At 42.4% G+C, this 20,212-nt stretch overlaps 1 protein-coding gene across 4 annotated transcripts in view; it reads left to right on the forward strand.

The window, feature by feature from the left end:
* LOC126202935 (myotubularin-related protein 3) overlaps nt 1–20,212 on the forward strand; it is a 175,643-nt gene that overhangs the window by 58,184 nt on the left and 97,247 nt on the right. For 3 of the 4 annotated variants that reach the window (XM_049937028.1, XM_049937032.1, XM_049937029.1), the window contains exons 8-11: nt 4,246–4,407; nt 7,075–7,382; nt 7,570–7,801; nt 19,249–19,731. In XM_049937028.1, the coding sequence (XP_049792985.1) occupies nt 4,246–4,407; nt 7,075–7,382; nt 7,570–7,801; nt 19,249–19,731 (1,185 nt within the window). The remainder of the gene's footprint in view (nt 1–4,245; nt 4,408–7,074; nt 7,383–7,569; nt 7,802–19,248; nt 19,732–20,212) is intronic. The other variant, XM_049937031.1, reaches the window with a different exon arrangement.

The raw sequence follows: 20,212 nt of genomic DNA on the forward strand, positions 1-20,212 counted from the left end.
AACCGTTCCCAACTGCTTGGACAACCTCCTCCCAACCATCTCGGCGAGAAGAGGTCCTTCTGACCAGGTTGCGGATTGGGCATTGCCGGTTTAGCCACCGCTACCTGCTCTCCGGTGACCCAGCCCCGCAGTGCCCTTGTGGTCATGCATTAACAGTGCCTCAACAATTTTGTATTAACAGTGCGCCATGTTTTATTGTCGTGTCCCCGTTTTAGTCAATCTCGTGTTGTCCTGTCTCTGCCATCTACTTTACAGGATATTTTAGCGGATGACGCTCGAGCAGCTGCTCGTGTTCTTCATTTCATTACTTTGACTGGATTGTCCAAAGATATCTAACTCTTTCACTTATTTTATCTGCATCTTTGTAAGAACTTTCTGGTGTCCCCCCCCCCCCCCTTGAGTTTTACTAGATTCTATGTGCTCTAACAATTGTGACTGGGCACTAATGACCTCAGTAGTTGAGCGCCCTTAAACCCCAAACAAAAAAAAAAAATCCCTCCCCCTCCACCCCCTTTACGCTGCCTCCCTCCCCCTCTACCCCTTTTGCACTGCCTCCCTCCCCCTCCACCCCCTTTGCACTGCCTCCCTCCCCCTCCACCCCCTTTGCACTGCCTCCCTCCCCCTCCACCCCCTTTGCACTGCCTCCCTCCCCTCCACCCCCTTTGCACTGCCTCCCTCCCCCTCCACCCCCTTTGCACTGCCTCCCTCCCCCTCCACCCCCTTTGCGCTGCCTCCCTCCCCCTCCACCCCCTTTGCGCTGCATCCCTCCCCCTCCACCCCCTTTGCGCTGCCTCCCTCCCCCTCCACCCCCTTTGCGCTGCCTCCCTCCCCCTCCACCCCCTTTGCGCTGCCTCCCTCCCCCTCCACCCCCTTTGCGCTGCCTCCCTCCCCCTCCACCCCCTTTGCGCTGCCTCCCTCCCCCTCCACCCCCTTTGCGCTGCCTCCCTCCCCCTCCACCCCCTTTGCGCTGCCTCCCTCCCCCTCCACCACCTTTGCGCTGCCTCCCTCCCCCTCCACCACCTTTGCGCTGCCTCCCTCCCCCTCCACCACCTTTGCGCTGCCTCCCTCCCCCTCCACCACCTTTGCGCTGCCTCCCTCCCCCTCCACCACCTTTTCGCTGCCTCCCTCCCCCTCCACCACCTTTGCGCTGCCTCCCTCCCCCTCCACCCCCTTTGCACTGCCTCCCTCCCCCTCCACCCCCTTTGCACTGCCTCCCTCCCCCTCCACCCCCTTTGCACTGCCTCCCTCCCCCTCCACCCCCTTTGCACTGCCTCCCTCCCCCTCCACCCCCTTTGCACTGCCTCCCTCCCCCTCCACCCCCTTTGCACTGCCTCGCTCCCCCTCCACTCCCTTTGCACTGCCACCCTCCCCCTCCACCCCCTTTGCACTGCCACCCTCCCCCTCCACCCCCTTTGCACTGCCTCCCTCCCCCTCCACCCCCCTTTGCACTGCCACCCTCCCCCTCCACCCCCCTTTGCACTGCCACCCTCCCCCTCCACCCCCCTTTGCACTGCCACCCTCCCCCTCCACCCCCCTTTGCACTGCCACCCTCCCCCTCCACCCCCCTTTGCACTGCCACCCTCCCCCTCCACCCCCCTTTGCACTGCCACCCTCCCCCTCCACCCCCCTTTGCACTGCCACCCTCCCCCTCCACCCCCCTTTGCACTGCCTCCCTCCCCCTCCACCCCCCTTGCACTGCCTCCCTCCCCCTCCACCCCCTTGCACTGCCTCCCTCCCCCTCCACCCCCTTGCACTGCCTCCCTCCCCCTCCACCCCCCTTGCACTGCCTCCCTCCCCCTCCACCCCCCTTGCACTGCCTCCCTCCCCCTCCACTCCCCTTGCACTGCCTCCCTCCCCCTCCACTCCCCTTGCACTGCCTCCCTCCCCCTCCACCCCCCTTGCACTGCCACCCTCCCCCTCCACCCCCTTGCACTGCCTCCCTCCCACTCCACCCCCTTTGCACTGCCTCCCTCCCACTCCACCCCCTTTGCACTGCCTCCCTCCCACTCCACCCCCTTTGCACTGCCTCCCTCCCACTCCACCCCCTTTGCACTGCCTCCCTCCCACTCCACCCCCTTTGCACTGCCTCCCTCCCACTCCACCCCCTTTGCACTGCCTCCCTCCCACTCCACCCCCTTTGCACTGCCTCCCTCCCACTCCACCCCCTTTGCACTGCCTCCCTCCCACTCCACCCCCTTTGCACTGCCTCCCTCCCACTCCACCCCCTTTGCACTGCCTCCCTCCCACTCCACCCCCTTTGCACTGCCTCCCTCCCACTCCACCCCCTTTGCACTGCCTCCCTCCCACTCCACCCCCTTTGCACTGCCTCCCTCCCACTCCACCCCCTTTGCACTGCCTCCCTCCCACTCCACCCCCTTTGCACTGCCTCCCTCCCACTCCACCCCCTTTGCACTGCCTCCCTCCCACTCCACCCCCTTTGCACTGCCTCCCTCCCACTCCACCCCCTTTGCACTGCCTCCCTCCCACTCCACCCCCTTTGCACTGCCTCCCTCCCACTCCACCCCCTTTGCACTGCCTCCCTCCCACTCCACCCCCTTTGCACTGCCTCCCTCCCACTCCACCCCCTTTGCACTGCCTCCCTCCCACTCCACCCCCTTTGCACTGCCTCCCTCCCACTCCACCCCCTTTGCACTGCCTCCCTCCCACTCCACCCCCTTTGCACTGCCTCCCTCCCACTCCACCCCCTTTGCACTGCCTCCCTCCCACTCCACCCCCTTCGCACTGCCTCCCTCCCACTCCACCCCCTTCGCACTGCCTCCCTCCCACTCCACCCCCTTCGCACTGCCTCCCTCCCACTCCACCCCCCCCCCCAATGAACCATGGACCTTGCCAATGTAAGGTGGCTTTCATGCCCTAACAATATAGATAGCTGTATCTTAGATGCAACCAGACCAACACAAGGCTGACTGCGGAGAGGTCAGACAAACAAGTGTTACCTGAAGAGGGGAAGCAGCCTTTCCCGTACTTGCAGGGTCGCAGGGGCAGCAGTATGAATGATTCTCTAATCTGGCCATGTAATATCAGCCAACATGACATCACTGTGCTGGTACTGTGAATAATGGCAGAAAGTGAAGGGCAACTACAACCATTAACTTTTCCTGAGGGCATGGTGCTCTACTCTGTGGTTGGACAAGAAGAGAAGCATTTGAAATGTATTGCTAGGGGGGGGGGGGGGGGATGCCAAAGATTAGATGGGTAGATCATGCAAGTAATGAGGAAGTACTGAATAGAATTGATAAGAGAAGAAATTTGTGGCTTAACTTTACTAAAAGAAGGGATTAATTGATATAACCCATTCTGAGACATCAAGGAATAGTTGGTTTAGTACTGGAGGGAAGTGGAGGGTGGCGGGAGTGTAAAATTTGTAGATAAACACCAAGAGATGAATACAGAAAGCTGGTTCAGATGGATACCCGAAATTACTACTATGCACTATCTCCTCTAACATTGTTTGCAGGGTAAAATGTTCTGTACGTTCTTCGAGTGACATTTACACTACGTCTTACTGGTTCAGCTGGAATTTTCAGATATTGTGCACTTGAATTCGGCTGCATGGTGACAGTGTTTTACTGCACTGAATTCAATCACAACCAATAAAGAAATCAGCACTTCTGTAGTCTATCTTAACTTGAAATGCTAAAAGATGCATATTAATTATCCTATGGACCATGAGTATCTTAATCACTGTCCATCTTCCTGATGATGGAAAACGAGCTTAATCTTAAAGCCTTCGGGAATTGCTGAGTCAAAGTTCTAATCACTTGTGCTGACATCAGATTATGTTATTTTGCTTCTAACAGAGAATACAGAATATATGCTGTAAGTAAAGGACAGAAGTATCTTGCATAATAAAACAAACTCATGTCCACTTTAAACAATTTTGACAAAAGAAATACCTTGCCTTCCAAAAGAAAACTCAGTTGTAGCTTTTGCAGTATTACTGACTATTCAGTAATGAGTGTGTGCTGAACTGTTAATTGTTGTCTGTAATCTTGCCAACATATTATGTTTTTCAGACCAAAGATAAACTATTTGAAACATGACTTGTTTGCTAAGACATATAAAAGGCACCTGCCATCCATTAGATGTTCAGGATTACAAATTAATAAAGAAAAATAAATTTATTTTACTTGCACCAATGAACTTTTCTTTAAAGAAGATACTTAGGTGCATGTACTGCAACTTTACATTTGTGTTGCTGACATATTCTGTTTTCTGTTTTAGGTGAAACTGGCTCAGCATACATACTCAAATCTGTTTGGGACCTTCCTCTGCAATACAGCTCAGGAACGGGAAAAAGCAAATGTATACGGCAGAACTTTCTCAGTTTGGAAATTTTTAAAATCTCCAAACTTTAGAAACCATCTGTACACGAGAAAAGATGAGGTTAGTAACTTGTTAGTGGAGTTCGTTTGTCGAATAATGTTGTACCTCTGTTCCATACTATAGTGCAAGAAGCTTTGAAAAAATTGTTTAGTGAACAGTGACCCACTTTCAGTGTTATGTCTAAGTGTAACAGCTTAGATCTACATATTGTAAGTGTATAATGTTTGAAAGAACACTTCACATTATTGTTGGTCAAGCTGGCATGTAGCTGCTGCATTTAAAAGAACTGAGGTAACTTCAGCAGTTGTGATCAGCTATTTGCCCCGCAGCACCACATACGTTACTATAGTACAGAGGACTAGGCGAGTGAACATCCTGTTTTGCAGATGAAATGTTTTTCACATACAATGATCATGTTGTAAGAACACAGAGTTCATTCCTGGAACATGTGCACATCAGCGAAACGGACAGATTAGTTCCATTGTGGAAGGTGATTATGAGATACAGTTGAGATTGACGGCACCCGCTTTGTACAAGGAACCATCTGACTGGCCAAGTATCGTTCGCACCCCCAGAAAACATTGTGACAGTGAGAGTTGCTTTTGAGCCAAAATCAGGCTGATCAGTTCATTGGCATTTGCTAGCTCTTAATGTATTGTACAAAAAATCTGCAACAGATTTTGAATTTGATTAAGAAGTGATACAGAGAAGAAGTGAGATGCAGCTGGTCAGCAGTTATTTTCCAAAGATCTGGAGGTGCACAAAATAATGTGTTCAAAACTTCTGGAGGTGATAGACACTCAATCAGCTTTTCTCAGCAATTCTGTGTTGACTGATAAGATTTATTTTCTTTCTAAGGTCTATATAAACAAAGAACATTTTAGGTACTGTGTGCTTAGCTTTCGTTACTAGCTTCCAGAATGGCCACTTCGTAGCATAACAGTTGCTACGTAGTGGAGTGACATTCTTGTGCTTGTTTTCTTCTGTAAGAATGGCAACTGGAGTGCCAGGCCCACGTTCGTATTAAATTGATCATATCCACTCTTTAAACACTTTAAACCATCTTTGAGCTTTGCGGTAGGGAAGAACAGAATCTCAATAGTCCTCCTGCAACATTACATAGGCCTAAGCTGAAGATTTGTTGAGATGAAAGCAGAATTTCTGAGCCGCATATTGTTCATCGCGCATCTCCTCCATTGTTGCAGTAGGTGGTTCTGAATGTATTTCAGGTTGCTCGCCTTCCACAGATGTAAAACAAGAGTGCTGACAATGAGATTAGTAAGGCACGTTTTGTAGTGTAACATGAGATTTTCTGAAAAAGTGTGCTCCACTATTATCCTCCTAGGCCAACGAAAATTGTTTGTGGAAGTTGAAAACATATTCGAGTAGTTATTAATAGTGGAATGTGTACGCATTTTTTGGATTTATGTGCAGATATGGAGGGAGAAAGTGCATTAACAAGACATGATGACAAAGAAGTGATTTTACCGGCAATGGAAAAGTCTTTTTACACTTTGCTGTAGCGGCCTGGGAACGCTGTGGACTCCAGAGAAGAGGTGGTCTGGAGAACAATGGTTTCACACCAGAACAAAAGAAGCTTGCTAAAGTGATCTCTGACTTACTTACATACCATCTATATGTCATGCAATGAAGAGATTAGCTATGAGCACGTTCTACTAAGTGATGTGTCCACTCTGTGTTGCAACGAGTTATGAGAATAGTTAAATACGGATGAGTTCCTTAAATGATGGTTACATGATTTTGTGGCGATTTACTAGAGACCCTCTGAAGATGGAGATGAAATTCACCAGTTAAAATTAAGGGCATTGCTTACCAGGACTACAGCACCGAGACAATACGTGAAAGCGACCCTCAGTATTGAATAAGGTACCTCTTACTACGAACAGCATCAGGGTGATGTATTGTATGTGATGTTTTGTGGAGCAGTTACACCACAGAAGCCCTCAAAAAACACTAGCGTTTGTTACAGTTTAAGGTAATAAAATGTCATGAGATTAAATTATGGCATGAGAAACTTTGACCATTAAAAATTATGATCCTTCTTTATTGAACAGCCCTCGTATAATGCTTAAAATGGGCTCTTTATGATGTACTCTGTGCATTGTTAAGAGAAAAGAAATGAATGTCTCGATAATATTTCATGTAACTATTTTAATGCTGCCTCTCAAAGTGGGTGTGGTCAATGAACTGGTCTCATATTTGGGAAGAGCGGGTTTCAAATTTGTATTTGGCAATGCAGATTTAAGTTTTTTACAGTTTTCCTTAATCAAGGTAGGCAAAGAAAAAAATTCCAAAACATGCTCAGATCTAGTGGTAAGCAGTATCTTTTTACAGCAGGTAATGATTTTCCCGTGACTGTAAATATTGTCCTCACAAAATCGGACAGTGAAGTACAGCAACTTGTGTGACGGAAATTATGTTACAGACTATTTACAATGAAATATGTAGGAGTAAATGTTATGTAAAGCTGTCGTCAAAATGTCTAAAAGGTAATATAATGACCCTGCCTATTATTCTTGCTCCACTCAGTTGTACAGTGATAAGCTTAAGCTCAGTTACACTTACACTAGTGTACTACTTGTTTTAAGGAGCTCTAGAATATGATTGATCCAGTTTAATTTCTAATCAGTACATACTCCTAATTATTGTTTCCTTTCTGTACCTGTGGTGTACCAATTACAAAGAAATGTATTTACACATTTGCAGCCACTGTGGCCATCTTTCAGTGTGCGGGATCTAGTTTTGTGGAGTGAGGTGTATCTTGGTACATCAGAGTCCACAGCCACACCTCATGCAGGATCTGAAGCTTCCTCAACAAGTGTACCACTTTCTGGGGGAATGATTGTGGGAGCAGACGTAACGAGCCAAGGTGACAGTGGACATTCATCGGGAGCCAACTCGGGAGTGCCTACTTCTCCTCTTCCAAAAACACGTTCTTACGGGGACTTGATGGTAGCTGCAGACCACCGTTCCCAGAGACGTTCCAGTGACCCCAGTATTGCTGTTGATCTCTTGTGAGTCAGTTTCAATTTTACTTCCTACTTCTCACCAATGCTTTGTGACATTCAAACAGTGGTGGTGTGAATGCTTTATTTATTTACTGTTTTAATATTAAAATAACAAAGACAAAATAATTTTATTTTTAGATGATGACATTGGAGCTTTTTTTAAACTTACAGTAGTATGTTTCATTTTCCCCAGGAAACTGGAAGGACTGAATGATGCGGTAACTGCAGAAGAAGTCTCGGCTGCCGCCGTGTCAAAAACTGACAACAGACAGAAGCAGATAATTATGCACGACTTGTGTCTGGGAGATGAAGACTCTTCAGACAGCACTTCAGACCCGGGTTTCATCGATGCACCACGTGCAGCTTTTGATGACGAGGATGATGAAAATGAAGAATCTACAACCGAGTCCAGATCTGAGGCAACGGTTAGTAATGCTTGTTCAGTTTTCTCATCTCTTCTTACAAGGAGACTAGCAAGATGTAAAAAGCTGTGGTATTTATTACTTTTAAGAAATTTCGATTTTAATCTAAAGTTGTCAGGAGGTTCGGTGGTTCATCCGTGGAGACATCAAATGTATTGCAATCCCCACCCCCACCCCCTACCCATTTCTTTATTATTTTTGCAAATAGTCTTATCAAAATCATTAGATACTGCAACATCACTTAAACATGATAAGACTGTTCTCTGAATTTGTACAGAAGACAACAAAGTCCACACTTAGTTGATGGATTACAAAAGCTTCAATATGTATTTGAGCAAACTGTTGGTTTAATTGTTAATTCCATTGTTAATGTCTCATGAGCCTTTTTCTTATTTTCCGATAGTATTTATTTACTAAACATTTGTTGATATGTTTTTGGTTACAACTGCATCAACATACTGTGTGACAGAGAACATCGTTCATTATACTGTCTTAGTGTGCACTGGACTCCTATATTCCTTCCAAAAGTACGAATCTGCGGTAACTACTGTCCATCTTCTGACTGGTTTGGAGTGGCCCCCACAACCTCCTCTCCTCTGCCTACACCTACTTCTCTGAGTAGCACTTGCATCCAATACCATCAATTATTTGCTGGTTGTATTCCAATCTCTGTTGTCCCCTACAGTTTTCAACCTCTACAGATCCCCACCAATAGCATGGAAATTATTCCCCGATGTCATAACACATGTTCCACCATCTTGTCAGTGTTTTCCATGTGTTCCTTTCGTCAATGATTCTGTGGAGAACCGCCCATTCAACCTAATTTTCAACATTTGTCTTCAGTATCACATTTCAAACAATTCAGTTCTCTTCTTTTCTGGTTTTCCCACTGTCCACTATTCACTACCATACAATGCTGTGCTCTAAAAGTACATTCTCAGAAATTTCTTCCACAGATTAAGACCAGTGTTTGATACCAGTAGACTACTTTTCACCAGGAATGTCCTCTTCACAAGTGCCAGTCTACTTTTTGTTTCCTCTTTGCTTCATCTGTCATGTGTTATTTTGCTTCCAAGGTAGCAAAGTTCCTTCACTTCAGCCACATCTTGGTCACCAATTTTGAAGTTAAGTTTATTGCTAATCTCATTTGTTCTACTCATTATATTTGTCTTCCATTATTTACCGTGGCTCAATCTTATATGCTCATTAAACTAATCATTCCATTCAACAGGTTCACTCTCACAAAGGATAGCCATGTTATAAGTTAATCTTATCATCATTATCCTTTCACCCTTAACTTTAATCCCACTCCTAAATCTTTGTCATTTTGATAAATGCTGCTTCAGTGTACAGATGGCACAATAGTGGCAAAAGACTGCATCCCTGACTTGTGTGCTTTTCAATCTGAGCACTTCATTCCCGGTCTTCCATTCTTCTTGTTCTGCTCGGTTATCATACTAGGTCTCAAATTTATTCTCACTGTTGACAAAGAGAAGGCACTATTGTACTAATGCAGCGTGGTGGACAGCGACACGGGACTTATTTGACAGTACAGACATTACACTGTCGTATCTGTGTATGACTTTGAGTGGAGTGCAAACAACTTGCCTATTTAATGCCTTGAACAAGTCAGAACACTGTTTATGGGAAGTGTTGCCCATCTGCTTTCAAGAAATCTGCTGCAGAAAGTCAACGTTTGCAGGTGCAAGCATATGCAGAACATGCTCTGTCAGAAACAGCATACAGAGATTGGTTTTGGTGATTTAAAGACAACAGTTCTGCTTTGAATGACAAAATGGATCCTGGTCGCTGTGGTATACCATGAACTGATGCAGCTGGTTCAGACGGTGGATGCTGGGTTCCACAGTGCTCAGATACTCAGTTTGAATCGTGCGCTTAAAAACAATCGTCTACAATATGCTCAGAGATGTCACAAAAGTCATTCGCTTCACGACAGTGCCAGTCTGCGTATTGCGAACTGAGTGAGGGAAACCTGCAAGAGACATCGATAGTACGTCTAGTCTCGCGTGCCATATTCACAGGGCATTGACACTTCCAGTTACCATTTGTTTTGGTCTACGCAGCATGGGCTTTCTAAACAGCACTTCGCATCTATTAACAATCTCTGGTTTTCTAATGCGACACTAACGCTAGATATTTTTGGAGAGAGAATGAAATACGCCATTGTCAAAACCTTTTGTAAGAAAGTTGACAAGAGAGATGCCAATAACTACCGACCTGTTTCACTGCTGACATTTTCAAAAATTTTTAAGTCAGTGATGTATTCTAGGACAGTCTCTCACATGAGCAGCTATAACATCCTCAGCAAATCACTGTTTGGGTTTCAGTAGAATTGCTGTGTTGAGAATGCCTTTTATATGTTCACTCACCAAATTTTACAAGCATTAAATAATATAATAGTGGCAGTTGGCATTTCCTGTGATCTGTCTGAGGCATTTGACTGTATGAATCGCTGTATTCACCTAGATAAATTGGAGTTTCATGGGATTGATGGTATAGCAGATCAATGGATAATGTTGTACCTAACCAAAAGAATGTACTTGCTCATTCAGCCGTTGTAATCTGGGGATATTATTCTGACTGGGGCGAAAACATGTATGGGCTTCCCCAAGGCTTAAGCTTAGGTCCACTATTGTTCCTGACGTGTGTAAACAATCCTCTGTCTAATATACAACAAGCAGAATCAGGTCTTTTTGCAGATGACACTAGTGTTGTAGTCAATCCAAACATACATACAGAAACAGAAGATTTTTTTTTTCCAAGTCATCAGTTTTCTGACTGTTTTAATGCAGCGTGCTACAAATTTCTCTCCTGTGCCACCCTCTTCATCTCATTGTAGCACTTGCAACCTGCATCCTCAATTATTTGCTGGATGTATTCCAATCTCTGTCTTCCTCTACAGTTTCTGCTCTATACAGCTCCCTCTAGTAGAATGGAAATCATTCCCTGATTTCTTAACAGATGCCCCATCATCCTGTCCCTTCTCCATGTCAGTGTTTTCCACATATTCCTTTCCTCTCCGATTCTGTCCAGAACATCCTCATTCCTTACCTTACCAGTCCATCTAATTTTCAACATTTGTCTTTAGCACCACATCTCAGATACTTTGATTTTCTCCTGTTCCGGTTTTCCCACATCCATGTTTCACTACCATACAAGGCTGTACTCCAAATGTACCTTCTTAGAAAATTCTTCCTCAAATTAAGGCATATATTGTATATGAAATCTTAAATAGTGTTCGTAAAACTATCATTGACTGGTTTTCTGTGAGTAGTCTCACCCTCAATTTTAAAAAGATGCATCATATTCAGTTCTGCACATCTAAGGGTACTACACCAATGATAAGTAACATGTGGCAAGGAAATAATAAAAAGGGTGGAAACTTCAGAATTGGAAAAAAACATGTTTTGGAACTCCTAAAACAACTTAGTTCAGCCACATTTGCTCTTAGAAATATTGTAAATCCTGGAGAGAGAGACACAGCAATGAGTTGACATGTTTTGCATATTTTCATTCAATGTCATAAGGGATAAAGTTCTGGAGTAACTCTTCTTGAAGAAAGAAAGTTTTCATTGCTTAAAATAAATAAATAAATAAATAAATAAATAAATATGCACTGCAAGAGTAATGAGGTGTGGATACCAGTGATCATCTTGTAGACATATGTATAAAGAGTTGGGCCTCCTGAGGCTGCTTCACAATGTTTTTATTCAACAATTGTTTACATAATTACATTACCAGAAGAATAAATGATATACATTAGCACAAAAAGGGATGCATAATGTTGTAACAAATGTTTGTGAAAATTTACCAAGGAATATAAAATGTCTGACAGACTGCAAAGTAAAATTTGAAATCAACCTAAGAAAGTTTTTCCTTGACAGCTTCTTCTATTCCATAGAATAATTTCTATTAGTGTAATCTGTAAAAGGTGCTGGGTAGAAATTACTAACACACATCTGTAGATATTATTATTATTATTATTATTATTATTATATATTTTTTTATTTTTATTTATTTATTTTTTTTCCCCAGCATGTAACCATATTTACAAATTAAGTTGTGATGTGTACGTAAAATGATTTGTTCAACATCATTATGATTTATCATACAAATGGTCCATGAATTTGAAACAAACTAACTACCGTATTTACTCGAATCTAAGCCGCACCTGAAAAATGAGACTCGAAATCAAGGGAAAAAAATTTTCCCGAATCTAAGCCGCATCTGAAATTTGAGACTCAAAATTAAAGGGAGAGAAAAGTTTTAGGCCACACCTCCAAATCGAAACAAAGTTGGTCCATTGTAATATGAGACACATTTTAGGTGGAATGAATGACAATACAGCTACAGTAGTTTGGTTCGAGTCATAAGCTTAGCAGTTAAGCGTTACCAGGTAGCCATTGCTATGCGTCAGGTGCTCCGTCCGTATTTATATGGGAACCCTTCCTTTTTCACGTGCTTCGTCTGGTTTGAATCGATTGCTTATTTTTCTTTGATCTGATAAGTGCCGTTCTCTTTGTTACAGGTGGTTACGTCACTCTAAGCTGAAAATGCGTTATTGTACTGTGTCATGCATTGTTTGTCGCATTGTGATAGAGTGTGTTTACGACCTGTCACCGAGGAATTGTCTCATTAGCGAAACAATGGCAAGAGACTGCTATTTGTTGTTACTTACACTGCTGCTTTCTTTGATAATGATCAACAAGAACCAAATAATAGACTGCGTATGATAGAAGTTGTTCTGAACGAGAGTTTAGATAAAATTTTTCGCCATTTGAAACTCTTTGCAGACGCCTCTTTTGTTCATTACATTCTGCACAGAAATTAGAGTCGTCTTAGATTTAAAAATCTAGTCAATTGCCGCGCTTCATTTCTGACTGTATCGCTATTAGGCATAAGAATAATATGAATATAAACATGACATGATATGTATATTCTTCCACATTTGCTGTTGTCTCACACTAGTTTCGTAGTTTATTAGGCAGACAGGATTTAAATGCGATAGCAGCAAACACGAAAGAATACATGGCAAAATGTTTATATTCGTATTATTCTTATGGTGAAGAGAATACTGCATGTGATTCACAATTTATAAAAGTTCCTATTACCAACCATCTCTTCTCACAGGTAGGAAAAAATTCAGAGCATATTGGCCATATTGACAAACACATCCCAAACAGTCTTGCCAGTCGGATGTTCATAGTACATTGAAATGCTGCTTCATTCGAAGATGAATAATATGGAATTTGTATTTACTTCGTTGGATAATGTATGAAAATGCAGTGGTCGAAACTCGGGGTGGAGAAAAAAGCTCGTCTTCCACCTTTTTTTTTTTTTAAAAAAAAAAAATTACTCAGAGGTTATGGCGGCAGTATTTATCTTTGTGCCTGCAAAGCATGCCTGTGTAGCGCTACATATATTCGACGGCAGAAGTTAGTTGTGGCGGCACCTACCAACATTTTTCAGAACTTCTGCTTACTTTGCACTCGATTCTAAGCTGCAAGCGGTTTTTTGGATTACAAAAACCGGAAAAAAAAGTGCGGCTTAGATTCGAGTAAATACGGTAACTAACTAACTTGCTACACGAGTGCATCACCTTAAAAGAACCTCAATTCTTTTTAATCCATTCCCATTTGGTACCCGAAAATTGGGAAAAGGTTTTAGCTGCTAAGGGCACTACTTTCAATAAATTATCATTCTTTTAAAATAAAAATTTATTTTGTGTTCAACAAACAGTGAGAGTTAATTCAAGTACCCAGTAAATTTTGTGTGTTACTTGTCTATACCTATTCTCTTTAGCCTTTCAAACATCTTGCACCATTTCACATTGTCAAACACTTTTTGTCAGTTCACAAATCCTGTAAACATGCCTTTGATTTGCCTTAAGTCTTGTTTCTGTTATCAAGTGCAGTGTTATTACTGCCCTGTGGTGTTGCCTTTACTTTTCCTGCAACCCCACTGATCATCTGTTAGATCGTCATTTTTTTCCATTTTTCTATATATTATTCTGCAGAGTTCCCATTAGTTTTTAAGTAATACTTCTACTAACTGAGAAAGTTTGTTATGTTCCAACTCTGAATTGCTGCTTCTCAGTTAAAGGGTTAGATAAAACTGCGTATATTAAATATAAGGGGCAATCAGATAAAAAAAAGTCTACTAGTTCAAAAATAATCACCATGACTGTTAATACATTCACCACAGTGTGGGACAAAATGATCAGTGCATTCACAGAAAAGTGTCTGTGGTTGCCTAAGGAATGAGGATTGTACCCAGGCATGCGCCTCTTCATGCTAAGGAAATTGACAGCTATAGATATCTTTCTTCAGGGCTCTAGAAGTACGGAAATTGCGTGCAGAGAGATCGGGACTGTATTAAATTAATAAATAAATGTAAGGTGCGAAGAGAGTGATAGAAATAAGGCTGAGGACATTTTGGGAGAAGATAAAAGTGAATTAGACACCAGAAGTTACCTAAAATTATGGGATTCAGATGCTACGGAGGAGGGAATCAAATCAGCTGGGGTGATAGGAAGGTTGCATCCCAAAAGCTGAACAACAGTTCAGCCATCTGGTATGACATGTTGTCTCCAGATTCTCTCTCCCCCTCCCATCTCCTATTCCCCCTCCCCATCCACACATCAACGCAGAAGCTACTACTGATCAAACTCTGAATCTCCAAATTTGTTGTTCTTGTTGTTGTGGTCTTCAGTCCTGAGACTGGTTTGATGCAGCCCTCCATGCTACTCTATCCTGTGCAAGCTGCTTCATCTCCCAGTACTTACTGCAACCTACATCCTTCTGAATCTGCTTAGTGTATTCATCTCTAGGTCTCCCTCTACAATTTTTACCCTCCGCGCTGCCCTCCAATATTAAATTGGTGATCCCTTGATGCCTCAGAACACGTCCTACGAGCCGATCCCTTCTTCTAGTCAAGTTGTGCCACAAACTCCTACTCTCCCCAATCCTATTCAATACCTCCTCATTAGTTATGTGATCTACCCATCTAATCTTCACCATTCTTCTGTAGCACCACATTCAAAAGCATCTATTCTCTTCTTGTCCAAACTATTTATCGTCCATGTTTCACTTCCATACATGGCTACACTCCCTACAAATACTTGCAGAAACGACTTCCTGACACTTAAATCTATACTCGATGTTAACGAATTTCTCTTCTTCAGAAACGCTTTCCTTGCCATTGCCAGTCTACATTTTATATCCTCTCTACTTCGACCATCATCAGTTATTTTGCTCCCCAAATAGCAAAACTCCTTTACTACTTTAAATGTCTCATTTCCTAATATAATTTCATCAGCAACCCCCTACTTAGTTCGATTACATTCCAGTATCCTCATTTTGCTTTTGTTGATGTTCATCTTATATTCTCCTTTCAAGACACTGTCCATTCTGTTCGACTGCTCTTCCAAGTTCTTTGCTGTCTCTGACAGAATTACAATGTCATCGGCGAACCTCAAAGTTTTTATTTCTTTACCATGGATTTTAATACCTTCTCCAAATTTTTCTTCTGTTTCCTTTACTGCTTGCTCAATATACAGATTGAATAACATCAGGGAGAGGCTACAACCCTGTCTCACTCCCTTCCCAACCACTGCTTCCTTTTCATGTCCCTTGACTCTGATAACTGCCATCTGGTTTCTGTACAAATTGTAAATAGCCTTTCGCTCCCTGTATTTTACCCCTGCCACCTTTAGAATTTGAAACAGAGTATTCCAGTCAACACTGTCAAAAGCTTTCTCTAAGTCTACAAATGCTAGAAACGTAGGTTTGCCTTTCCTTAATCTTTCTTCTAAGGTAAGTCGTAAGGTCAGTATTGCCTCATGTGTTCCAGTATTTCTACGGAATCCAAACTGATCTTCCCCGAGGTCTGCTTCTACCAGTTTTTTCATTCATCTGTAAAGAATTCGTGTTAGTATTTTGCAGCTGTGACTTATTAAACTGATAGTTCGGAATTTTCACATCTGTCAACACCTACTTTCTTTGGGATTGGAATTATTATATTTTTCTTGAAGTTTGAGGGCATTTCGCCTGTCTTGTACATCTTGCTCGCCAGATGGTAGAGTTTTATCAGGACTGGCTCTCCCAAGGCTGGCAGTAATTTAATGGAATGTTGTCAAACTCTTCATGCAGTATCGTATCTCCCATTTCATCTTCATCTACATCCTCTTCCATTTCCATAATATTGTCCTCAAGTACGTCGCCCTTGTATAGACCATCTATTTACTCCTTCCACCTGTCTGCTTTCCCTTCTTTGCTTAGAACTGGGTTTCCTTCTGAGCTCTTGAAATTCATACAAGTGGTTCTCTTTTTGCCAACGGTCTCTTTAATTCTCCTGTAGGCAGTATCTATCTTACCCCTAGTGAGATAAGCCTCTACATCCTTACATTTATCCTCTAACCATCCCTGCTTAGCCATTTTGCACTTCCTGTCGATCTCATTTTTGAGATGTTTGTATTCCTTTTTGCCTACTTCATTTATTGCGTTTTTATATTTTCTCCTTTCATCAATTAAATTCAATATTTCTTCTGTTACCCAAGGATTTCTACTAGCCCTCATCTTTTTACCTACTTGATCCTCTGCTGCCTTCACTAATTCATCCCTCAAAGCTACCCATACTTCTTCTACTGTATTGCTTGTATGATCTCTATTTCTGTAAAAGTTTTTTTCTAATTATGTCATAACTTGTCTTACAGGTTTAAATTATATATTGTGGTGTGTGTCAACTTTACTTTTGGCCTACACATGCTGACTCATTTTATATGTCATAGACATACAAGGTGTGATCAAAAAGTAATGAGAATTTGTAATTTGAAGGCCTTTATACATATGATTTCCAATTTTTTTCTTTTTTAATCTTGTTGGTGCACGTTTTCCTGGTGTATCTTTGCACTTTCAGCTGCTTTGAATATTTAGTTTATTGTTGACAGTTGAAAAGTTTATAAGTGCTTTTGAGTGATCTGCAAATTTTTACTTCTGAGAAAGACAGATAAAAGAATACGCATTCAATTTCGCTTGAAAAGGGAATTAAATGCAGCAACACATTCAAAATTTTGAGTGTGGCTTTTGGAGAATCTGATATGAATAAGACGGGGTTCAGAGGGGTATAAACGATTAGAGAGGGTCAAGAAGGCAGTGAAGATGACGACCACCCTGGACACCCTAGCACGTTGATAACTGACAACAATTTGGAACAACTAAAGAAAATGATTCTGGAAAATCAGTTAATCACCATCAGAGAGATTGCTGATGGTGTTGGAATGTCTTTTGGCTCATACCAAGCAGTTTTTTCAGATGTTTTGGAGGTGAAATATGTAGCAGCAAAGTTTGTTAAAACATTATTGAGGTTCGACCATAAACAACGTTAGATAGACTTCACTCAGGAATTGCTGAATTAAGTGTACAATGATCCAAAACTTCCAAAGAAAATTATAACACGTGACAAAATACGAGTATATGGGTATGACATCGAAACCAAGGGCCAGTTGCCCCAGTGGATACTGCCCGAAGAACAAAGACCGAAAAAAAGTTTGACAAGTTCAATCACATGTGAAGAAGACTAGAATTGTCACATAACCACTCGTGGAAATTGCATCATGATAATGCTCCCACTCACACCTGAATTGTTGTTCATTTTTTTATAAAAAACAAAACTCTTATGATACTTGAGCCACCGTATTCGCCGAACATAGCCCATTATGACTTCTTTATATTCCAGAGGGCTAAGAAAACCATGAAAGGGTGTCATTTTGCCACCATTGATGAGATAAGAACACAGTCGCTGAAAGAGCTGAAAACCGTAATGAAAAGTGAGTTCCAGAAGTGCTTCCATGATTGGAATTGTGTTATATCTGAGTGTAATTACTTTGAACAGGACAAAGTTGATGTTGATGAATAAATAAAGACTTTTTAAGAAAAGCAAAAATTCACATTACTTTTTTATCCCTCTTTGTAAGCAGTAATAAACATTTTTATCTCAAACAGTGCTAAAACAATTGCTTAGAAATTAAAGACTATTTTCTCTTTGTTAGCACATTATTCTGTTGATTCGTTCATTTGGCAAAGGGGGGGGGGGGTGTAATTGTTCTCTTGTTACAGGATATTGCTCATGTTCATAAAATGTTTCATAGCTCCCATGTATATCTTCCTGACGTGTAACACCAACTGTTTCTTCGAACATAAATGATGTTCAACCATTCACCTGCATCGGATTGTTGAGTATTATGTTACTTATAATCAGTCTTGATTGCAAAAATGTTTATTCACATGAGCGGTTTCGGTTCCTCTAGAACCATCTTCAGATCTGAAATGACAATGATACTAATTTACTATTTCACAAATGCAAACCTATTTCATCCTATCCGATCAACATTAAATGTACCAAAACGTACCTGCAATTTTGGTTACAGGAGTAACCAGTCCACACACAGCAACCTTCACATGCTGCGTTACATTAAATTGGTTTTCAGAATGCACGTCATTTATATTGATTATAAAACTCATATCGACAGGTGGCGTCTGGTACATTTGTTACATTACATATGCACATACTGTAATAAGTAGATTTACTTTGCTTTTATCTCTAAAAATACTCAGTTACAATCTGTAGTTGTCAAGGTTAAAATCTGTACTTGTCAAAATTAAAATACATAATAAAATTATCATTTTTGTTTGATCGAAAACAAAGGGCGATTTCTATATCCATGGCGCTGGTGTAGACTTGTTTTCCTCCATGGTCTGCTTCCATGGTTCTCACTATTTCGGTGTTGTGCCGCGAGCCATTCAGTCGTCTGATGTCCATCGCTGTGGGTAAGAGGACCGTGCTGGAGGACCCCGTCAACAACGCTAGGCGCTGCACGCATCTTCCAGTTGTTTCATCGGTGCATCATCTCTCATCCTTCGGCTTGGACTTCTATACGCAACAGTGATCATTTCAGTAAGTCGTCATAAATACTAAAATAGGCGTTATCAAACAATGGAAAAGTTGGATGAAGATGGTTCTAGAGGAACCGAAACCTGTCATGTGATTAAACATTTTTGCAATCAAGGTGGATTATAAGTAATATTGTATAACTGGTGATTGCGGTATCCCATCAGACATTATGTCTGTTTTTGCAAGGGTTGTTGAGTGGCACAAAGGCATGTGCAGCAGCACGGTAAAATGTCACTTGCTTTAAAAGTTACTGCTCTCTTTTTTTCTCCCTGTAAAAGTTTAGGTGCCCTACCCCCTTCCCAAAACCCCAACCTGAGTGAGCACCAAGCTAAAGACTCCTTTCTCATACCATATGTCAGTTGCCTGCAGGTGAATAGCTGTCTGTCTTAGCTGTCTGTCCTTGCTTAGGTTTGTTTTTACACAAAATACTGCAGACCAGTTTTACTGAGCTCTGTTGTATAATCACACTTTATTTTTAGCAGCTTTGCGCGACAACCGTACCAGAACCATCGCAGGAGTCAGCATGCGAGTCAGCAGACTCATTGAACGTTGCACTTCCACCTGAAGCTGCAGGCAGTACTGCTGTAGCAGTTGCAGAGAGCTCTACAGAGACACTCGTTGCTGAAGCTCTGGTGCCCACCCCCTGCAGTTCGGGCTCATCAACACCACCCCACCTGTCTGCTGACGTTTGCCAGTCGTGCCGAGCCAGAACGGGTGCCAACGGTAGTGGCAAGACGTCTCGTTATTCCACACCTCCGCCATGTTCATCTCTGTCGAGAACGCCTAGCTCAGGATATCCAGCTACACCAGTGGACGAGTGCAGGCCGGCTCAGAGCAATACTGGAACGGGAATATCCGGGACTGCATCGGGACCGGGTTGCAGACTGGACGATGTGGACGGGCTCGCCCATGTCCGCAACGAAGTGCAGACGCGATTACAGCAGATCATAGCTGACCACAAGGTACTTAACTGAATCGTTTATTCAGTATTAACTTACTTATTTTCCTTATTCAATAAGTAATAGTATCTTTCACAAACAAGGGGAACTGAAAGAAATAGTAAAAATTGTTATTGACACATGTTGTCCATTTACATAGTTTCATGAAGAAATTATTCTTACACATTTAACAACTGTTGACGGTTTTTATGGAAGTTTAGTTTGGAATGGAATCTCATAGTGAGGTCAAGCAGATGATATTCGGCTTCAAATAGCTGCTTTCCTACTTCTGTTATACAGGCCCTTGTGGATGTAAATCTAATTAATACTAGTTTCATATTTCTATTTTCGTGTCATCTGTATTCTTTTGAGTATTACTTACTTGGGTGGCTTGTTCATATTAATGTTGCAGGAATGACTAGCATGGTTAGCACTAATTTTGGCGTCAGTTTCCTACCCTAGATTATATTGGCCCCAATTTTCTGCAGTAGGCCTAAACATTTCA

This window comes from Schistocerca nitens, chromosome 9 (genome assembly GCF_023898315.1).
Source record: "Schistocerca nitens isolate TAMUIC-IGC-003100 chromosome 9, iqSchNite1.1, whole genome shotgun sequence".
Taxonomy (NCBI): Eukaryota; Metazoa; Arthropoda; class Insecta; order Orthoptera; family Acrididae; genus Schistocerca; species Schistocerca nitens.